Source organism: Platichthys flesus, chromosome 5 (genome assembly GCF_949316205.1).
Source record: "Platichthys flesus chromosome 5, fPlaFle2.1, whole genome shotgun sequence".
Classification (NCBI taxonomy): Eukaryota; Metazoa; Chordata; class Actinopteri; order Pleuronectiformes; family Pleuronectidae; genus Platichthys; species Platichthys flesus.
In genome coordinates this window covers 25,847,197-25,871,005 of record NC_084949.1, presented here as the reverse complement: position 1 = coordinate 25,871,005, position 23,809 = coordinate 25,847,197, and the positions used below count along the sequence as shown (strand labels likewise).

Genomic DNA, 23,809 nt, shown 5'->3' with positions numbered 1-23,809 from the left:
GTTGTGTTCTTTTGTGTCCTGTTTAATTCTGAAGCTTGTTTTCTTGTGTATCTCACTCACTTTATGAATTCATGAAGAAGATTGACGGTTTTCACTGAAAACAGGACGTGATATCTGAGTGTGTTTGAAGTAAAGGGACGAGATCTGACTTCCAGGAAAGGTTCAGGTAGCAGTGGAGGTGAGGTGGGATCCTCCCCTGCACCAGGACACCTAGAGGGGGGTCAAACTAACCCTGTATCACCCTATAAAATATGGATATGAAAGGTTTCTGTAAGTTTTACTCCCCCTCCCACACCTCCATGATGCTCTTGTGTTTCCAACTCTACAATTTTATCATCTTTTCTTTTTTCTTCCCCTGACACTTTCACATCTCCACCTCTCCCTCCGCCTCTCAATTAAACCTCTGTTCCACTCCTCCTCTCTTCCCCCCAACCTTCCCCCTCTCCCCAGTCGAGCAGTTTGCCCTAAACATCAGGGTAATGGAAAATAATTTGTTTTAGCAGTAATCAGAGATAAGCCCCCCCCCCCCCTCCTCACCTCACTCACCGCTTTAATCAAGCATCTAATTAAAAGAATGGAAAAAAGAAATCCACATAAATCAAAGATCTAGCTAATGCGTGTTATTGCTGTTGTGAGCAAAAAGCCCAGATTAGCGGCTGTTCTCTCAGCTGTTCGTGGAGGTGGGTGGACGGAACAGCCAAAGTGTATAACCTTGACCTTTGTCCAACCAGCAGGAAGGTCAAGGGCGGGAAACTTCTGCAAAGTTCACGGACACGAGGGAGATGAAGATTTCACCAGCTGTCCAAAAAAAGAACCTTCCTCTTCTGACATTTCCACAGCTCTCACTCTGTTTGGCTTTTCACTTCTTCTCTCTTTCTTCTCTTCCATCTTTGAATTTTTTTGTTTTCCAATTATACCACAAATAGGAAACATTGACAGTATGAGATCTAAAACCATTTTACAATAATATATCAGCTAAAATGAACAAATATCTTTTCATGGGTCCTTTAAAGTTACTTTATTGTCTATGATTAATAATTTGAAGTCAAAACCTTGAACACTGAATTTATCATTCAGAGTATTGTTCTATAGTTTTTTACATTAGATGTCTCAGATGTTACTCTTCACGGCTCCTCGACTTGGAGTTAAGTGTTTATTATATTGTGAAGTATTGTGGATTAGTGAGCAAAGTGAACACAATTGCCTGATATTGATTCTCTTCCATGTTTGCGGTCAGTAAGACCCAGAGTTCATCCACTCATCCATCCGGCCTCATGCCACTGGATGGATATCGAGGTGAGATCCAGGGGTCCTCATGTCCACATCTGTCCGAGCTCACAATGTGGACGGTTCGGCGGAGGCACCACTGAAGTCGCGGTATTGAACCACGGATTTTTCTTAGAGGAGTAGTGTATTGACTGTAGGCTCTGTAGACCACTAAATCCATGCTGGTATTGAATCGGGTCTATAGATACCCCCAGGGAGCCGAATCAATCCACTGTGTGTGTTGGCTGTTGTATGATGAGTGTGCTGCCCTGTGTGTGTCGGTGTGTGTGTGTGTGTGAAAAACAGCACTACGGGGTTGATTCAACAAGCGCTTCACACCGACAGGCCCGAGACACACGTGCACACGCTCACGCACGGATCCTACGCCCACTCAGGCCACCTATGACCTCAGCGAGAAGCGGTCCTGCAGCTCGCCCAGTCTTGCCAGATGACGGGGGGGGAGGGGGGGGGCTGCCAAGGTGCCGTACGTGAGAAAGTCATGCTCGCTGCACCACAAAGACCACATGCTAGCAAGTGAGTCACAGCCAGGAGCTGCCGGCCCCAGCATGGGAGGAGGAATGTGAGGATGGAGCGAGACGAGGGAGGAGAGAGAGGGAGGGAGAGCGGAGCGGCCGGGGGGGAGGGAGGACGTGTGTGCGTTTTGAAATGTGTGTTACGTGTCGACACCAGTATATTTTTGAATGGATGTTGGTCAACGCTTCCTAGAGGTGCACTCTGCTTCTTCTGCTTCAAGGAATGTGAAGCCATGTGTCCGGATCTCTGTGTTTACGTGTTTTTGTTGTGTACATGCACGTCAGCTTTTATATGAAATATGCACGACTGAGAACACGGGTGCATATGTCACATTTTGTTAACGTGTGTTTCTTGGTGTGTAAGTGCTCTTCCACAGCGTGAACATGTGTTTGAAGAGCGTCTGATCAAATATACATGATCCCGTGTCACTAAGGGAACTCTTCTGATAGAGCACGTTTACAGAGAGTGTCTCAGGTCCACGTTAGAATAATGCTCAATGTAAAGAAAGATAAACTCATAGATTATAAAATAAGAGGTCAAAACTTTTACATTAACATTTACTTCTCCATTTAACCTCCCCCCCACCTGCAAGTCTGCAGACTGTGGAAGGAAGATCCCGGAGAAAACAGGGAGAACAAGCAGACTCCACACAGAAAGCCTCCTGTTAAACTGGGATTCAAACTGAAAACCTTCCGGCTGTAAGAAGTACAAGATAGAATCACAGACAGGTCCAAAAGAGATGTTGTGGTGAAGTAAATGTAAATATTGAGCAGACAGAGGCGTCAGTTCAGCTGCAGATATTTCATTCAGGAATCAATGTCTCCACCGGGCCTGGAGGAATATCAACTTCTGAGTTTTGGGACGTTCACAGATTTAGATCAATGAAGACTTCACAGCAGATCAGAGGTTTGAGGTGTGTGTGTGTAGGCGTGTGCTTGTACCTGCAGGATCTGGCAGCGGTCTGAGGAGCAGTCGATGTTCTCACAGGGCTGGTACATTCCCAGGGTCACGCAGTTCAACAGGATCACCATCATGCTGACTCGCTCGAACCACGTGCAAACAGCTGGTTAAGGAAAACAGCTGAGAGAGGGACAGAGAGACACCTGCAGCTTCTCACATGCATCACTCCAAAACTGCATTCCAATAGAGAGGTGGAATGGGACAATGGGCTCATTACACATTTAAAACACAACTAAACAATGGCTTGCAAAAAAAAAAAAGGTTTGACTCAGATCACTTCCTTGAATCAGCGTCTGAGGAGCTCCTTGGATCAGGACACAAACCTCCTTCTGTCTTTGTAGCTTTAAAAATCCCTTTATGTTCACATCATGGTTCTGTGGTTTCTTAAACACAATCACTTTCAATTTGAAACCAGTTCGAAGTGAAACATATGTTTGATGAGCATGTGTTGACAGTGCATGCGTGGGAGGGGTTATTACTGCAAATAAATAGTTATGAGGATAAACATGCAAATATATTTATTGAGGACTGAATAGATATTTGTGTTTGCATATCATCAGACATATGTGTTTGTTAGGATCGAGCCTTCAAAATAAAAGCTTGGGCCTTACAGTATAAGAAAGAAGGAAAAAAACAGAGAATTTATATTGATTTTTAACTCAATGTATTGTCATCATCATATTAACTATCAAAATAACTATAACTGTGTTATCATAGTGGAGGTTGTGCTATTGGGATGTGACCCTCACAGATCACACTAGTGCTCCAGGCCTGTTTCTTTACACAAACATTTACACCCATGTGCTTTCAAAACTTTATGTCGGACCATTCAAATAAAGTTTCAGTGTAAAACCTCCACAAATCGAACAAACTACAGCCAACCAAAGTGAAGCCTGGAGGGTCGAGCTCAGAGTGTCCTGGTTTCAGAGAGCAGCCGTGATTCTTTTCTTGCTAGCGGCTACATGCTAATGGGAAAGTGCAGCTCCGTACAGTAGCTACAACTCAGGATGAATTGCTTTTAAAAACTAGAACGTGTATTTAACTTGTGTTTTATTATGTATTTTACTGTATATCAGTCCCTGGACGCTGGTGCACTCAGAATAAATCTAAATTATGCAGCCAACTCGTCTCTAACAGACTTTAGAATAAGATTCTACCAGCGTCTTCTCAACCGCAGCTTGAGGAGGTGATATCTGCTGACGTGTTCTGAGGGGGAACCACACTGGTTTAGCGTGAAGGTTAACGCAGCGAGCAGAACGTGTGAAAACCAGACTGTGTTTGTATGAGGAAACTAAATGAGAGAAACGAAGCAGCCGAGTGTGACGGAGCGGTTTCAATAGGAGCGAGCACGCTGCTCGGCTAACAGGCGTGTGAAGGAGGATGTGCTGCAGCCGCCCAGGACGTCCAATCTCCTCCTGAGGCTGCCCAGCACAGGATGTGGAAAATGTGCCCCCCCACAGCACCCAGCAACTCACAGCCTGCAAGCAGCTACATCAAGAAGTAGGGGCCGAGCCCAGAGGAGTAAAGGAGAACCGGTTCTTTCCTGAACGAACGACACCGAGCGTTTGAACAGAGAGAATTCCCAGTGAAGATTTAATTCTGCACATGTCTCGGCCCCAACCTTCCCCACGAAGGGATGGACGACTGCAGATATCACAGCACGGATAAAGATAGGCTGTGAGTGGGCAAAACACATGCATGCAGATAAACACACACACACACACACACACACAAGCACAAACACACAAGCAACCATCGCCCACTCGCAGGCAGAAAAGTCCACATACGAGGATTTTGCACGTGCATCCGAACCGACACATTTAAAAACATAAGCGCTCGCACTCGGCCGCCCACACGCTAACACACGTATGCATCCTGAGTTGTGCACCTCAAATCTCTCATTAAATCAGACATTAAATTCCATTTGTGTCAGCAGCACAAACATCCAGCACTGCAGGGAGCCATGTTTAATATTGATGCCCCGACGGGCTAATGGCTGTAAAGCAGAAACACGGGAGACAAGGTAAAGAGGACACATTTGTCATCTGATGCTTTTCAGAGCTCACAGGCGATTGATCCCCTGGTGTATTACTGTAAGATCAGTTTTTAATTGGGTTTTATCTTCTACATCTGGCTTTTAAAACGTGTCCCCTGGAAGGCTCGGGTGATTAAACACACAGGGAGGGCACAAACTGTCACATATATATCTGTTCACTATATATTTATATATCATATGCAGAGGAGTGGTGCAGATTTAAATTTTATCGTATTTGAACTAATTCAAACAAACTGTATTAACAGGGTTTCTGCCGGTTTCAAAAAGTTCAATTTAGGACTTTTTACGATCAATGAAAAGTTAAAAATCTAAGTCAAGTCCGATAGATATGAATTAACATCAGACTCAAAAACGTTTCTCTTTTTAAACATAATCTCCCAGCACGATGGGAGTAGCCACCCCATAATAAGAACACATCTATAAGCATATACAAGCCCTAGGATGGGATATTTTAGCATATTCAAAAAAATGTAAGACTCACGTTCAGATTTTAGATTTGTTTTAAGACGCTGCAGGAACCCTGATTCATTTCAGTCATTTTATGGGTTCTTCCTTAAATTACATTTACGAAATTACCAGGAAATCTGTTCAATGGCTCCACCTGTATTTATATTTGTAAATATTATTTTTTAAATATGATAAAAACACCACAGCTCAATTCCTTATAAATCCTTATACACCTCATATCCTGGGTTTGGCTTGTTGATGCATTTTAACTTGATAAATACAGAATCAAAATAAAAATCTAACTTCATTTGTATGTAGTAGAAATAAATGAAACATGAATCTGTCTCTCACACAGACACCCTCTCTCTCTTTTTGCCACTTCAGCTTATTTCCCATAGCTCGCCCGTCCTAATGAGGACAGAGATATCACGAGCCCCCCCAGCACTGCCTCTGAACACACACCACCTATGCTCCCCAGCACACACTCACACTCTCACACACACACACACACACACACACACGTATGCTTTCATATCAATATCATGGCTGGATGAACTGCAGGTCAGCGATTCCTTATTCCCCCCCCAGTCCAAGTAATGATGGCAGCCTTAAGGCCTGTGTGGAGATTATCTCAGTTATTCCCACTGAAAAATGCATTATCTTAAAAACTCAGCCGCCATGAGTTTCCCAGCATTCTCAGCTTCTCATGCTCAAGTGTCTGCCTTAAAAATAAAAAGAGTCAATTAGTGTTGAGGCGTCTGAGAGTCTTGTTCCTCGCAGAACAGAGACTGGAAGGAGAAGGAGGAGGAACTCAGAGCTCAAACCTCCACTACAGACAAGGTGTTGGAATAAGATGAACTCAGAACTTGTTAAATAAAACAGCTTCTTTCTAAAAAAACTGTGGAGTAATTACAGAGCAGGTCGGCTGCTGTGTTTCCCTCCACTGGCTGTCACTCACTTCCTGGAAGGAGCCGGGGACCTAAACTAGAGTATTATTAAAATAGTTGGAGGAGCAGATTCACTGACGGGGCTTTGTGATTCGCTCTCTGGTGAAGTTGAGGATTTTGTGTGAGGACGTACGTTTTGTTTTCTCTCTGACAGACGGGAGGGAAAGTTTCTAAAAGAGCTTTTCATGGATGCTGGGAAACTTAAGCTCAGGGTTTCACTTCATCTATAAGTGATGTTTCTGCTTATGAGTCAAAAAGATGGAAGAAAACATGAACACTAGAAGTGTTCTAAAACTCTTAAAGTCCAAGTTGTTGCGTTGGACTTTTTGTCTGAATCCCAAAACACAAATTCTGCTCATTTTCAGGTTGATAGTTAGAATTTAAATAATTGAAAATATTAAAAAGAATCCAATGTTGAAGGAAACACATCACTTTCCATTTACTGACGTCTTGTGACAGAAGAAACTCTGCAGAACTTTGATAATCACTAAAGAATCTGTCTAATTTAAAATAATACACACAAACAACTGACATATTTTCAGTTTAAATCAATAATCCAATCCGGAGGCTTCAGTGTGACGGAGCAGGGCGGAGCCGGGAGGTTGGAAGTGAGCGGCAGCAGGAGCTAAATGAATCCTTGATACCCCCCCGCGTGGCACCGCTCCCTCTCTCACCGCGTCTCCAGGTCTCTCTGCCTTTTCTCTCCCTCTCTCACCCGTCTCCAGGTCTCTCTGCCCTTTTCTCTCCCTCTCTCACCCGTCTCCACATCTCTCTGCCCTTTTCTCTCCCTCTCTCGACCCGTCTCCAGGTCTCTCTGCCTTTTCTCTCCCTCTCTCACCCGTCTCCACATCTCTCTGCCCTTTTCTCTCCCTCTCTCACCCGTCTCCACATCTCTCTGCCCTTTTCTCTCCCTCTCTCGACCCGTCTCCAGGTCTCTCTGCCTTTTCTCTCCCTCTCTCACCCCGTCTCCAGGTCTCTCTGCCCTTTTCTCTCCCTCTCTCACCCGTCTCCAGGTCTCTCTGCCCTTTTCTCTCCCTCTCTAACTCCCCGTCTCCACCTCTCTCTGCCTTTTCTCTCCCTCTCTCACCCCGTCTCCACATCTCTCTGCCCTTTTCTCTCCCTCTCTAACTCCCCGTCTCCACCACTCTCAGCCTTTTCTCTCCCTCTCTCACCCCGTCTCCAGGTCTCTCTTCCTTTTCTCTCCCTCTCTCACCCCGTCTCCAGGTCTCTCTGCCCTTTTCTCTCCCTCTCTCACCCCATCTCCACCTCTCTCTGCCTTTTCTCTCCCTCTCTCACCCCGTCTCCACATCTCTCTGCCCTTTTCTCTCCCTCTCTCACCGCGTCTCAAGGTCTCTCTGCCTTTTCTCTCCCTCTCTCACCCCATCTCCACCTCTCTCAGCCTTTTCTCTCCCTCTCTCACCCCGTCTCCAGGTCTCGCTGCCCTTTTCTCTCCCTCTCTCACCCCGTCTCCACATCTCTCTGCCCTTTTCTCTCCCTCTCTAACTCCCCGTCTCCACCACTCTCAGCCTTTTCTCTCCCTCTCTCACCCGTCTCCAGGTCTCTCTTCCTTTTCTCTCCCTCTCTCACCCCGTCTCCACATCTCTCTGCCCTTTTCTCTCCCTCTCTCACCGCGTCTCCAGGTCTCTCTGCCTTTTCTCTCCCTCTCTCACCCCATCTCCACCTCTCTCTGCCTTTTCTCTCCCTCTCTCACCCCGTCTCAACCTCTCTCAGCCTTTTCTCTCCCTCTCTCACCCGTCTCCAGGTCTCTCTTCCTTTTATCTCCCTCTCTCACCCCATCTCCACCTCTCTCTTCCTTTTCTCTCCCTCTCTCACCCCGTCTCCACATCTCTCTGCCCTTTTCTCTCCCTCTCTCAACGCGTCTCCAGGTCTCTCTGCCTTTTCTCTCCCTCTCTCACCCCATCTCCACCTCTCTCTGCCTTTTCTCTCCCTCTCTCACCCGTCTCCACATCTCTCTGCCCTTTTCTCTCCCTCTCTCGACCCGTCTCCAGGTCTCTCTTCCTTTTCTCTCCCTCTCTCGACCCGTCTCCAGGTCTCTCTTCCTTTTCTCTCCCTCTCTCGACCCGTCTCCAGGTCTCTCTGCCTTTTCTCTCCCTCTCTCACCCCGTCTCCACCTCTCTCTGCCTTTTCTCTCCCTCTCTCACCCCGTCTCCACCTCTCTCTGCCCTTTTCTCTCCCTCTCTCACCCCGTCTCCACATCTCTCTGCCCTTTTCTCTCCCTCTCTCACCCCGTCTCCACATCTCTCTGCCCTTTTCTCTCCCTCTCTCACCCCATCTCCACCTCTCTCTGCCTTTTCTCTCCCTCTCGTGTTTTTATTGTTTCCAAAGAGCAGGGGGAAAACGACCTCCGGTTTCCAAGGCAACCGACAGAGTAAAAAAATGAAGTGAATAGTCACAAAGGAGGTAGAGGAAAAAGAGAGGGAGAGAGAGAGAGAGAGAGGAGAGAGAGAGAGGGAGAGAACATGAGGACACAGGCGACGGTTATTTTAGTTTTGGTGTCCTGAGGTGAGACCTGGTCGTGTCGGGAGCTTTCACTGATGAAGCCACGACACCAGAGGAGCTTCTGAGAGATGTTGCATTTGGAAATGATGAAGATCAAATGAAGAAGAAACAAAAATCATGTGATTCTTTCTAAAATTAGTTCAATCATAAGTATCTTTGGAACTTGAAGAGACAATTTACAAACCGGTCGTAAGCTTAATTTCCCCTTTGCTTTAAAAGCTTTGTGTCTTTTTCACGTGCAGCTCTCGTCACATTTCACAACCTTAACTTTTCCTCTGTTTCTGGTTCCTTCTCTTCTCATACTTTACAAACTGATCTCACATCAGTCTGATCTGATGATGTCATCGATCTCTCAGACGCCCTCTTGTCTTCATCTCTCTTCATCCCTCCTTCTATCCATCTACCGTCCAGAGGCTGGCAGCTCGCTTTCTTTACTGGAATCTTCCATCAGGGTTCTTCGATCCCGCACAGCTGACTGGATAAAGGCAGTGTGCGTGTGTGTGTGCGTGTGTGTGTGTGTGTGTGTGTGTGTGTGTGTGTGTGTGTGTGTGTGTGTGTGTGTGTTGGACAGCAGTAAATGTCATGGGATATCACACAGTGAAGCATCACAGCATCTCGTGTCAGCTCCTCTTTTCCCTAAGCTGTCAGGACGAGTGCACGTGCACACACACACACACACACACACACACGTGCACACATACCCACAAGACTACACGTGTGCGTGACGGAGGTTTGTTGGATAATTGTCGACTGCCTGGAACAACAGAAGTTATTACTTGTTGCGTGATTCTCTGGTTACTCATCGTCCTGCTGCCTTCAGGGCTTTGACTCATTTCTGACTTTTGTCTTCGCACTCGGCCGCACGACTCAAACCGAAGCTCGAGTGTCAGACATGAACATGTTCAACTATCAACACTATTAAAATATATATTAACATATATATAAATATCATGACCACAATATAAACGAGCCAAAAACCTGCTCTTTGAGTGACTTTATAAATAAATGGAATTAAAGTTATATTCTCAGTTTCCTTCCTGCCCTCAAGCATTTTCTTCTGTGTCATGTTCTTCTGTATTGGATGTGTTTAGTCTCTCACTTGTGTTCCCTCTCACTTTCTACTTTCTGTCAGTTCATCTGTTCAGCTCCTTGTTTCCCTCGTGCTTCCCTGAGATTCTTCTGACTTCGGTTCCTGTGTTTCATCTTGTTCTGCATCTACCAACTTCCTGTGTGTATATGTATTTGAGTGCTGGTGTTGGTGCATAACGAACAATGAAGGTTTGTGTACGTCTGTTTGTCTTTTACATCTTGGAAACGAGCAATGATTTCATATTTATCGACTCTGTGAAGACAGCCGGGGGAGAGAGCTCCTCAGCTTCTGGTTTGTGATATCGCCGGTTATCCCACGTTTAAATAAATCTGCATATTTAGGAATTAATTTTGGTGTAAAAGAGAATAAGTTCCCTCAACTTCATAAGTCATAGAAAAGAATTACTCAACTTTCCACCTCCTTAAATCCTTGACTTATCTTTCTGTCTGCCCCCCCCCCCCCCCCCTCCGCTCTGCCCTGTTGCTGTAGCAACCAGCGCTGAAACCTGAAAATATTAAGGAACCCTGTGTCGTGTGTGTATGTGTGTGTGTGTGTGTGTGTGTGTGTACTGCAAATCACACACATTTAAGTCAATTAATTTCTCAGCTGATGATTTGATCTCTTAATCCAGGATCCAGTCCGTTTAAACTTTGTGAAGTGATAAAGTCTCAATTTGCTGCCATTCATCAAAGGAGACTTCAGTTTGGTTTCATAATGAGTCATTAATCTTTTCTGTTTTAGCAGCTGCTGTGTAATATCTACACACCCACACACACACACACACACACACTCAGAGGGAGATCCACGTCTTTACTGGGATTCTCAGCGTGGAGTTAATTCACCTCCTGGAAATGGACTGAGGAAGATAAAGTGCAGCAGCAGCAGAGACGACTGAGCCAGATAACAAAGTTCTGCTGGTTTCCCAACGGCTGCCAACTCAGGTGTCTTCCAACAGTGGAGGTGCGATGGTGGGAATGGAAGTAGGAGGGAACTGGTCGGTAATTACAGATAGCAGCCCGCGTGTGAGACGTGAGAACACAACACACACACACACAGATCCGTCCTTTACACAATCTGCTGGGATCGTTGTGTGCTCTCCGTGTGTTCTCTACATTCCTTTGTTTCCCTCCTTGTGCGATGTTGTGTGTTGCTAACATGATGCGGATGTTAAGTGTGTAGGTTTCCTCTCCTGCCCACGACCAATGTTTCTTTCTATTTCCATCTGCCAGCGTTGCCAGGGTTGTGTAACTGAGAGCCGAAATAAATAAATAAATCTCAGACTGACCAACAATTACGCAACACAACTATTGATAGAGCGCAGAAAATACCAGTGCGTCCCAGTGATGGAAAATATCCTTCCATAGATAGAATGACAGAGCTCATGTCTCTACCAGTACCAAACAATCCATCATGTACTCAACCAATCCTCCCAGTTACACAATGGTTGGAGTTACCATTACCTGTTACCAAGCAGCAGCTGGAAAAAAACCTTCCCCTCATTGAAACTACACTGTAATGTGACTTTACACATAACTGAATGTTCTGCTCTCTGCATTCTATCATTTCATGTAAAAGGAAACCAGGTTCGAAAAAAGCATTAAGTTGCAGTTTCTTTAAAACTTCAACCTGAAACCTTGTAACCAAAAATATCTTCATATTTTTGGGTCAGAGTAAAGAAACCAGTTTTTCTATCAGGCCATATCAGATGGACCAGGACAAATATATTTGAGATAAGCCAATATTGGCCGATTTAATCCATTAGACAAACATCTGTCAACTTTTATTTTTACTCTAACTCAACACTGTTGAGCAACTATTGATAAGAAAATTGTATTCATAAGAAATTGGTGTCGTTAGTCAGATGTAAGGATTCTTTGTCATTTAAATAAATAAGGTAAGTGAATATTCCTGAGTTCAGTCTAAATAAACAGTAAATTAAATTTTCTATATTTCATTGAAACAAACAAAAGATTAACTTATTAAGTTATTAATTGAGAGAATAACTAACAGATTTGATCATTGAATGCAGAAGTCATTCCGTGAACTGATGGATTTTTGGCTTTTTTCATTATTAAACCGTTTGACCGTCGCCACTTCACAAAGTCTCAGAAGTTATCACGTCCGACAGAATCATCAAAACTACCAAAATCAGATAAGATCAAAAACTTTAAGTTTGACTTCCCACCAAGTCTCCAGTCTTCTGCTACTCTCACTCTGTCACTCAAACTTCTTCTTGTTTTCATTCCTCTCGTTTCCTCATCTTTGCCACTTGGATATTTTCCATCTCTGTGTCTTCATCCCTCCATCAATTAGTCCCACAGTGTGAGTGAGTGCTCAGTCCTCACTCATCATCGTAATCTGACTGCGACTCAACAAGGTGACATGTTAATAATCAGGATCTGAGCGAGAGGAACACTCTGAGGGATCTGCAGGGACAGGAGTCACCTTCAGAGGGAACGAGACGCTTCCTGGATTGAGACACAAGTGTCAGTTCTCAGAACAAAGGTACACAAACGTGCACTTGAACACACACACACACACACAGTACATTTACACATTAACACATTACAACATGTCAGTCACCAGATCCCAAGATAGCAGCAGGCAGACAGGCGAGTGTTAATGACAGACTAATGACTGTCATCTAACAAACTTGGGAGAACGGCTTCATTTGAGCCTTTTCTCAGCTTCTTACTTCGTTTATCCCAGAATCCAGTGTCCTACACATCCTGTAGAACCAGATATTAAGTGTTTGTTAAATCCAGAATCCTTCTTCTGTAACCCATCCCTCATCTGTGTCATTACGCAGAGTTACAGCTGTTTGACAAATGAAGGAATTTAATGCCTTTTGTGGATATTTTGTGCACATACACACATTTTACTCAGAATCATGTCCATTAAAAACTAATTTACGTTTTCTGAAAACCGTGTTTTAAAAGACAATGCAATAATACCCAGATTCTGCTTTTTAATTGACATGACACAAATGATAAAGTTCCTGCACATCCCTCACAGTATTGTACTGGTTGGTTACACATGTTGAAGTGTAAAGATATATGGAGATATTTGGTAGTTTTTGTGTAATTCTGCTATCTAGGAAACGCAGAATGAAAACCTCACCTCCTTGGCAGAGGGGGATCATCATAAATCAAACCTTAACAAGTATAAAACACACACACACACACACGCACACACACACACACACAGACACACACACACACACACATCTAAGCCAATGCACGGGAACCCGCTGTGGTAATAACTGGGTCTGTGGCTCTTTGAAGGCCCCTGCTCACCTTGGATGACCCGTCACTCGCCCCCACGCACCTCTCACCCCCTCTCTCTCCGGGAGCTGTTATGTTATTTCAGCGCCCGCGGGCTCAGTGGGTCGATGTCAAACTGACAATAACACGTATTGGCAGCAGCCAGCGTGGCGGCAGCGCAGCAACACATGACTTCAACTGTGTGCGTCTGTCTGGAGCAGCGGGGAGGGATTCAGGTCGGGGGGGGGGGGGGTGGTTATAGAGGGCAGGACACACAGGGGGTGAGATATAAACTAAATCTGCAGGTCTCAACTTCCATGTGTGATCTGACTACTTGTTAAAGTTCTGTAATTACTTGTTGACCTTCAAATAACTCATATACTCAAGTTTACAATATGGACATATCCCCTAAAACACCTATCTGGTAAATCTCTTAAGATATCTTTCTCTGTGAGTTTTCAGATTGACAGTTTTCACAACCGATAATCCATCGTGCAAACAGTCACTTCTCCTCTAGTGTCCGATGCTTCATCCATCACAGCAGGAGAGACACAAAGCTCAACGATCGACTGACAGAAGAAATCCAGCGGAACCACATCCATCGATATCATCCACCTGATGCTTCAGGGAACTGTCGATGTCATTATTGAATTATTGATCAAGTCCTCCAAACAAATGTCTTAAATATTAGAGATGACGTCAGAGATGAGTCTGTAGCACCGAGGCTAAAACATAACAAGAAGAATCGATTAATGGAATTGTGATGAAGCTTTATTAGCTGCATTATTTGGTAATACAAATAGGATTTCACCCTTTTTTTGCTTTCTCTGCAAATAATAAACGTTTTTTCCTGAGTTTTTGGGAAGAACTCATCTTATTCTACCGTCTGCCATCGCAAGCAACTTCAGCTTCATCAATAGATAAAGAACAGTGACCGCTCTAGTGTCCGGTGCCATAACACAATCATAGGAGACTTCCCAACTGACATGAAGGATAAACTGCAGAGTGGAGGGCTAATATGAAATAACTGAGGCTGAAGGTAGCACCATTATTTAGGAATTAGGAATTTCAAATTGATTTTACATCTCCACACTATCTCTGTGGCCCTCACCAGCAAATGTTAAAGTCTTCTTACACACACAGAGAGTCGGCAAATTAACATTAGAAATACTCTGCTCTCCAGCCCTCAGACAATTTATTAAACCATCTCATTTGTCCCCACTAGTCTTGGGTCTAATCGCTGAAATAAGGGAAACGTATGGATGTGACCGGACAGTTAACTGGGAGAAGAGGTTGACCATTAAAACGAGCCACAGCTTCTGCCTCAGAACAAATGATCTGCCTAAAGCTGTGATACGAGAAGATGTCAAGGCTGTTTCACCCATTTCATTTTCAAATTTCCCTTTTGAAAAGAAATAAATGTTTGTTATTCTGCATTATATTATAGTATTATTCATATTAGTGAAAGTAAATGAAGTGTTTTTATGGTGTAGCAACACTTAGTCTTTAGAAATAATCTCTTCACATATAACACAACTTTACATTTAAGCACCTTTGTTGATTTGAGGTTTGATTAATACTTTTTTGGTCATATTTTTAGAAATGTCTGTGGTTAAGTTATTAGTAAATTATGGTTTTAAAGTTGTTGTTTTTTTAATGAAGGTGAAAGGTGAAGTTTCCCAGTTGAAGTCTAATATGAAAACACACACACATCCTGTGAATGATGAGGAGTTGGATCCACATGTTCCCAGTTTGTCATCGACAGGCAGAGCTGGTGTCGGGTTCTCTGTCACTAGCAATCACTTGTAACGCACACAAACACACACTCTCTATCCAAAGTGAGCACTATACACCAACACAAAGACGCACATAATCATGCATGACTGACAGATTCTCCCATTCTCTCCGTCCCTCACACGTTACTGTCTGTAAAAGCAAAAGCAAAAAAAAAAACAGGCCGCTTGGTTGAAAATGTGATTCATACATTTTCCTCGACACACTCGTATTACCACACACACACACACAGACACACACATAGACCTTCAGTGGGATTTCCTCGTGGGCGACTATTCCCCGTCTGCGTCACAGCGCTCTGTCAACATGTGGCAGCAGGCGTTTCAAAGAGAGGACAGCTGGGACAGGTGGGACGTGAGACAGGAGGAAAGAACAGAACAGACAGGAACAGACAAATCGACTGCAGCAGTTAACCAGAGCAGAACCGGCGGCCCAAGGCTTTCTTTGCTTTCAGCCTGAAGGAGGCATTTTGGTGTTTTCATCTGCAGTTTCAATTTGTGATCTGTATTGTTTCAGGTTTATCACGGTGAAGGTGAAAACAGCAGTGACTACAAACAAGCAGAGGTCATTCACGTCCAGTGGAAGAAAGGAAAGAGGGAAATGAAGCAGTAAAGACGATTAGGGGAAAAGAATACAGAGAGTGGTTGAATAGGGAAATAATAGAGAAGATGGCAGGTCCCTGCACAAAGCCCCAGTCTGACAGGTAGGTACAGTGGCATTAGCATAGTGATTAACAGTCGCATTATCATAATGATTTCTACCAACATTAGCATATGCAGAGCGGCTGGGAGAGAGTCCCGGGCGAGAGCCAAGGAATAAACGTCAAGACGCCGAGAGGAGGAGGAGGGAGAAAGAAAAGAGAGGATTCAGTGGAGGGGAGGAAGAGGCAGGATCCAAACAGACCAGGAGACAAAGACCATTCTCCATCACAGCTGTAGACAGCTTCAGCTCCGTCCACATGTCTTCATGAATGAGTTCACTCTGCATGCTGCGAACAGCTGATTACAAGCAACTGATATTCTGTGAGAGCTGCTTAAAAACTACAAATGGAAAAAATACAGACTGAAATGACATCACTATGAAAACAACCCTGTGAGGAACCTTTACACTAGTTTCCTTCCAAAAGCTTTTTAATCTTCGGATGAGGACAGTTTTAGTTTGGTGGTTTTTGGATTAAACGTTTGGTCATTTTGATTCTAGAAGAACTTCTCAAAGATTGGAATGATGTGTATAACAGATCTTCTTTGATCGGGATGTGAACCAAGTCTTTATACAGAACCTGTGTTTTAAATATTATCTTAATAACCTAATTTTAACCTTAAATCAGATTTCAGTAATTGGGTTCGATAGGAATGAACACATCAGTTAACACGTTGTCCCCTCTGACTGATGGATTCTTCCTTTAGGGTCGATCAATAACAAATCTGCCAATTAGTGTTTGGGGGGGACAATTGTAATTGTGTCCTGTTGGAATATACAAGTGAAAAGCATCATTCCTTAAAATGTCAGCAGTATACGAGCAAATCTCTGACATAAGGCCGTGGATAGAGGCTCAGAGTAACTGGAAAAATGCATTGAGCAATGATACACGTCTGTTAAGAAGCATTTAAGTCGGTTTTGATTTCGTATAGATCGAGAAATTCACTTTGAGGGGAGTGTTTATGGAGTCAGATCACTGTTATGGGTAAAGTTGAAATAGAAAGGTGTTGTGGGTAATTAAAGTTCTTTCACCTCCCGGAATCTTTACGAAGCATTTTATGGATTTTAACAACAAGCAAGTCGATCGTTTTCACTGATTTCCTGTCAGACCCTTCAATGCTGGAGTATTTAAATATATAAATGAATAAATGAGGTCTTTCAGGATTCAACAAAGCCAACACATATCAAAGCAAAGCAGATGGAGGCTGCCCGAACCTACGCCAAGAGCAGCAGCAGAGCACATGTCATCGCATGGTGCCCTGCCAGAACCAGACAGGTCTCCTCCAGTCAGATTCATATTGACAGCAATTAGTGAGTGAAAGGGTTTTTCAGGTCTGAGTAAGACAAGACAACCAAAGGTCTCTCAAACAGAAACCATCTTGATTCCCCTCATAGAGAAACCCCCCCAGCCGAGGATCCATCTCTACACTCGCACCTCCAACTGAAACTGAATCACACACGTTTGATTCCCGGTGCTTATTGGGGGGGCGGTGAACCGAGCAGGGTGCTCAGCCCACCGTGCGTTGTTGACTTTATAGATATCACTAACAATGTCACCTGCAGCCGCTGCCAGTAAATTCATTTTTGCAATTACATTGATTTTCCAAGTTTAACAGCGTGAATCCAATCATCAGCCGGTGTCACGTCCCTGAGAGGATATCTCCCAGCATCCTCCTGTGTTCAGTGGTTGAGCTGAATCCCTTTCTTTTTCCCTTTACACAGCACTGGAGGAGCCCCACTGATAGGGCCCCCATTACCCAACCTGATTTATGACACCCCTGTAATTAAAACGTGGTAATCTCAATGTAATGTATGCATGCTAAGCTTGAAACCCATATCATTTCGGCGGCAGAGACATGTCCAAACAGACCATTACAGGCCTCAGAGAGCATTAAGCTGCGTCTAATCGCCCAACCAATCAGCAGCCAGACGCTGGCGTCACGTGACCAGCGGGGTGCTCGTTAGCGGTGGGAACAGATGGATGTGGGAGAAAAGCAGAATTGAGGATATGAGGGAAATAGGAAAGAGGTCTCCTGTGCTCTCTCTATGGATTCATTGAACATGCACGAGTGAGAAGCATCAACAAAACCAGGCCTGAACTTTGACAGAGCCCATACGTGTACATTGATGATGTGTGTGTCTGTGTGTGTGTGTGTGTCTGTGTATGTGTGTGTGTGTATTGCCAGAAGCGCATGAGGCCACATGTGTTGATCCAGCAGAGATTGAAAGTGAATTGGAAGCCATTAATCTGACCTGCACTCTCACATTTGGTTTGGAGCAGAATAGATATTCATTCTACGTGCTCTGATTCTCTCAGCGCTCTCTCTCTCTCTCTCTTCTCTCTACCTCCTCAAATTGCATCTTCCTCCCTTCTTCCCAACACACAGGTACACAGGTTCAGATGTGTAGAGCAACATTTCACATTCCTGGGGTTTTGAAATCATCTCCATTAACCCCCCCCCCCCCCCCCCCCACTCCATGCTCATCTGATTATCCCTGCTCTGTGTGAACGGACCCGGTTGTGTCTCAGCCCCACACCTGGTTAACATGATGTTCACAGCTTCACAGGGATGTGGATGCACTGTCAGTTCTCCCTGCTGGAGGCGGCCGTGCTGGGGAATCTGGAGGAGGAAGCGAACACCGTGACGTGTGTGTCTTCACGGTTTTGTTTCTTATGCGACTTTTGCCAAACAGCGATTTACACAGGGGACTACAGACGTCTGGCAGCAGCTCAGTTTGAATAAGTGACTGCATCGAGAGGAAACTGAAAACTCAATGCTAACACTTCACCTCGGTCCAGGCTGCTTCCATTCAGTTAACTCTCTCATTTCTAACTGTTACTTTCAAAAATAACAGAAAAGATTCAATGAGATAACGTTCTGGTTGTAACAGAATGAGCCTTCAGCTGATAAGTGCTGAAGGAATAACAACTTTTCATCACATGGACTCATCCAGCAAAAAGCTTGTAAACACAAAGCAGGTGATTGCCTGGAGTGTTGGTTGCTTTTCATTCCTGGCAGATTATTTAATTTCCCACAAAATCAAAGTGACACAACTGTGAAATAGTCATTTTTGATGTGTGTTAATATTAATGAGCAGCTGAGTGATGTCGTAGCTAGCAGCTATGACAGAACTCCTTTAATCCAGACAACTGGCAACAAGAAAGTCTTAAAACTATCGCTCTTTCTTTTTAGTCCCTTTCTGACACTCTTCTGTCGTTTTCCGTTGGCTCTGCGACTTGAAGTTTCCAGTTTAAGTTTCACAAAGATAAAAGCTCCCTCTCTTTCATGTTACGCCCCGGGAGTTTGTCAGGAACCTTGAATTTCCTCCCCTGGTCACTGCGGATCACTCAGCTCAACTTTTGAATTCCTGCCCGCAGCACTACACTCGACTGAGTGGTTATCGACCAGGGAGGCACGTGGGGGTTCTACAACTAAAGAGAGAAAACACGCTGCAAGATGTATAACACAGAGGGCATCCCATCTGTGATATGAAAACTTACACTATTGGCATTTTGTCTTAAAAACTTGGATAATCATTGTTGCAGTGCAATGCATGCTGGCAATACATTTTAAACTGTAATTTGTTTTTTAAACATTATTTATGTGCGATTTATCAAACAGAATTTACTTTAATTATTTATTATTGTTCAGATCTGTCTCTTTAAATTACTTTTAAATGACTGTGTGGACATTGTGAGGCTGTGCAGAGTATTTCAGGAGTTGTTTTGAATTTAGAATTATGGGTTAAAATGTTTAAAATAACTAAAACACACCTGGACAGACTTTCATAGAGCTCAGTAGGATTCTCACTTAAAAAGATAATGGTATCACGCTGTAGAGGAGCACATTATAAAGAGGCTGTTTTACTTTGCAGTAATCATCGTGTGTGTCTCTTCTTTGCTTTACTTTATCTTTGTCTGGTTTTCTCACTTAAGTGATCATCTGCTAAACCTAATGTGTTTCACCTGTGCCCAATTACCCTCGTCTTCCCTGTGTATTTAGTCTCTGTTCTCTCCCCCCCCAACCCCCGGTGGTCCTCGTTAGTTCATCTGTTTAGTCACTGCCGTGTCCCTGAGTGTTTACCAAGTTTTATTTACGTTTTAAAGCCTGAATTCTGAGTTTTGGATATTTTAATTTCTTTCTTACCTGCCAAGTTGTAAACAGAGAGATGTTCTACTTGTTCAAACACCAACTGCCTTTTCTGTAGCTTAATATCTGAGTCCTGTGAACAACACATCCTAACGATTATACTATAATATATTGTTTGGTTAAAGTGGAGACTGGTAAACAGCCCGTATCCTGAATGAATACAACAGACTCGATGCATTTCCAGATCTTATTACCAGCTAAGTATTGGTATGTTTTAGAAAGGTGTCTCTATCCAGATTATTTCCTTTTCCCACTTTTTGCTTCATTCATAATTCATTTCATCCGTTTTTTTGCATAGTCACAAAAGGTAGATAACAGGATTTCCTTTATTTCATTTATTTTCTGCCCTCACACAATATCAGCCACTAACCCTCTAACCCCCCCCCCCCCCCCCCCCCCCCCCGTGCAGTGAGAGTGGACCGACTGTTTTCATCCACACAAAGAAGATTTTACTGCCGGATCAATGTACTGCACTGAGCCATCTGAGCTCAATGTGAGCGAGTGGACCTGGTCAATACAAGCCTTTTTTCATTTTTGAGAAGTAACAAGGACACACACACACACACACACACAGAGAGACACACACACACACACACACACACACACACCTCTATATTCACTCATGTTTCCTCCCATGCAGTCACGGTGATGTGATCGAACACTGAGAAGTGAAAACCTGCAGTTTGGCTTCACACAAGCTCTGTTCCAAATATCCTTTAGAAAAACAAACTTTAAGTGTATATCTGTTAACCAGGTAACCTCAGTGAGTAACCAATAAAAGCTGCAGTGTTTCCACAGCTGGCGAAAAACAAACCTGTTGGCTGTGTTTAAATAGACGGATGGTTTTACACATTAAACGTTTTGTGGAAGCGGAGAATTCCTCTGTTCTCTATCGTTAGCTTCAAGAAGTTGGAGACCAAAGAAAGTTAGGAAATCTACAGAGGCATTACAATTATCCTCAAGGCTCAACAACAGATGAGCCAAATAAAACAGCCGATTCGAGATCACTCCAGCTGATAGCATGGAGAACCTGGAAACCAGTACCTCTCCAGCATGAAACAGAGTGCTCCGTGCTCCAATGAAAGTGTGGATATCATGAAACGAGTGTCTCTTTACATGGGTTCGATCCTCAACATGAGTTTGATTCCATTCTAGATGAAAAGCCTCTTGTCTCTTCTGTTCCATCATCACAGCAGCAGCAGCAGAGGACTAGAACAAAACCTGTTTGTTCCACACAAGACCTGGGATTCACAAAACCAGATTCATTTAAATAGATCTTTCTCTTTCTGGCACTTTTATAATTCTTAACACTTTCTTTCTTTTCTTTTCAATGTCCCTTTAACATGTTCTTATGTCACTTAAGTTCCTTTCTCTTATATGAATTACATTTTCACGTTTTTACTTTTACAAACATGTTTTCATTTTTATCAACTTGTTTTTATTTGTATTGTCAGTAAAGCAATTTGAGCTGCATTGCTTGGAATAAAGGTGCAATACAAATATTTATAATTATTATTAGTATTATAGCGGAGATAAAGAGAAACAGCCAGAGAGAGAAACAGACGAGCAGAGATGGAATTAAAACCGAAACACAATTAAACAAAGTGTTTTCCCTATCTCTCTCTCTCTCTCTCTCTCTCTCTCTCTCTCTCTCTCTCTCTCTCTCTCTCTCTCTCTCTCTCTCTGATTTAAGACATTTCCCTCAGGCAGACATTTAATTTAGCTCTGAATGGACGGTTTGCCTATTAAGCAACTCTTATTCCCTCTTCCTCTTCCATTGGCTGCTGTTGAATCAGACCCAGCCACAAGCCGAAGTGATGCCTGCATAATGAAATGATAGGAAGGCTACATTTCTACAAACACAGCGTTTCTTTCCAGCTCATCCAGGCTTCCTGTCACAGGAAATCACTTGTGTCAGCTGAACTCTCTTCTTAAAAGGAAAAATGTCAAACACACAAACACACTATAATTGTGGCTTTTTCATCTACACACACTTGCTGATCTTGGAAAGTTGTGTCACACTTTTGAACTTATACTGTAAATCTGCATTTTCACAAACTCATCCTCCGTCCTGACACTCGGCTGTGTTACTCCTGAGACATCAGTGTGTGTGTGTGTGTGTGTGTGTTTAGGGCGAGTGAGTTAGCAGTACCTGCTGAATGTGATGGGGGGGGCGGGGGGGGGGGGCAGTCTACACACAGTTCTGCTTGTAAATGAACTAATTGTGTCATCTATCGAACCACCACACGTCCTATACAGTGATGACGTAGCATCCAGGGCTCGGTGTCACGTTCTCGGAGGGATTGAACCTGGAACCTTCAAATTACCAGATTACCACCTCCTGAGCCACGCCCATCACCTCTACTGTATAAATAGTACTTCTGCCATTTCTTCTGTAGGTAGCGCTACAGGAGAGCAGTGTGATCACAAGGGAAAGAAACGCAGCTAAATGGAAACTCAGCTTGGATCTGGGGCATCTCCGAATGTGTCAGATGAGGTGAAACATCCAAAAAGCCAGTTTTGATTCCGACCTTAATCCATCAGCGACTAATGGGGAATTCAACTTTTGACTGAGATAAGGCTTCTTAATGTTTCCTTGATAGCCTGGAAATAGAAAGACGTTTAAATGATGATGAGTGAAGATTTCAGAGCAGGAACGTTTCGGCAGATAATCCCTCAATTTGCATTCACCAGGATTCACACAGGGAAAGGATATGGGCTGGACACCATGCGGATGCACAGGCTGCGAGGGCAGGTGGTCTGCTTCAGGCAGAAGAAAACCACAGGTACCAGCTCGGGGTAGGGCACAATCAACACACTGGTGTCACTGCTGGCGTCCTCTTCATCACACTCCACAACCTCCTCCTCCTCAATCCTTTCTTCTTCTAGAATAATCCCTTCCTCCTCTATTTCCTCCTCTTCCTCCTCCTTCTCCTGGGGACATGGGAGGTGGTGCGGGGGGGAAGGGCCGCAGGGGGGGGAGGAGGACGTGACGGCGTCATCGCTGCCGCCCCCCCCAGCTATGGCTGTTGTTACCCTGGAGATTGCTGTCGCCGACGGTGCCGTTGTGGTTGCGACGCTGGGGCCCTCCTCCTCCTCGCTCGTCATGGCAACACACCGGTCTGGAGATGAGAGGAGGAGAAACAGAGGGATTAAAAATAAACGTATAGAACATGTGGATGAGCATCATTGAACATATCGTGAAGGATGACTTCAGGAAACTACTTTATCGAGGGTTTGAAAACATGTATGGCCGTGTTGACGTCAAAAGACTCTCACTAATGACTTTGTGTGTGTGTGTGTGTGTGTGTGTGTGTGTGCGTGTGTGTGTGCGTGTGTGTGTGTGTGTGTGTGTGTGTATGCAGGGCCTCGACAGTGCGAGATGGACTCGGGTCACCTGAGATATGTAAGCTTCGTTTTGGTACAAGGGGAGGAAGTGGAGATGCGTCATCCATCTTTATTTACAGTCTGTCACTGGCAGGAGTGGGGCACTAACTCTGGTCCCTGGTTCTCAGAGACTTGGATAAGAAACTGACATCTTTTAAAAAAACAACAGAGTTGCCCTCAGTTGCTTCACTAAGAAGACACATACACATACATCCATTTTTAAATATGGTCTGTGATTGGGATCAGTTTCTCTGATGATCAAGTATCAAAGCTATTAGGACAAAGTATCAACGGACATCATAAGAATTGTTGTAACTTGCCAAATATCATCCCTGCAATATAAATGAAGAAGTGGGTTTTCTGTCTAAGACTCAGTGATGTGCTTTGACCATCACTGAGCATTAAAAGAGCAGATTGGTCTCTATGCTAAACTGTAAGCTCACAGGCTGCCGGCCTCATAACTCATCCACCTCACTGCCAGAAACACGAATGAGAGAATCTCCCAGGAACGAAGGAGGAGGCCGACCCTGGCAGAAACAAGAGGGGGAGAGAGAGAGAGAGAGAGAGAGAGAACAGGCACAGATGAGTGGTTGTAAAGCAAAGTGGCTGAACGCTAGGAGGTTGGCGAGAGAAATAAAGGATCGAGGGGGAAAGAGAGAGGCTGACGAAACCAAAGTTCAGTGGTTTAGTCAGGA

The 23,809-nt window shown here is 44.1% G+C and overlaps 1 protein-coding gene across 1 annotated transcript in view; it reads right to left on the bottom strand.

The window, feature by feature from the left end:
- LOC133953979 (voltage-dependent T-type calcium channel subunit alpha-1I-like) overlaps positions 1-22,850 on the bottom strand; it is a 113,852-nt gene extending 91,002 nt beyond the window's left edge. Inside the window, exons 1-2 of the mRNA XM_062388199.1 lie at positions 22,444-22,850; positions 2,742-2,853 (exon numbers count right to left, since the gene is read on the bottom strand). Of these exons, the coding sequence (XP_062244183.1) occupies positions 2,742-2,853; positions 22,444-22,835 (504 nt within the window). The 5' untranslated portion in view covers positions 22,836-22,850. The remainder of the gene's footprint in view (positions 1-2,741; positions 2,854-22,443) is intronic.
- Positions 22,851-23,809: the final 959 nt, after the last annotated feature.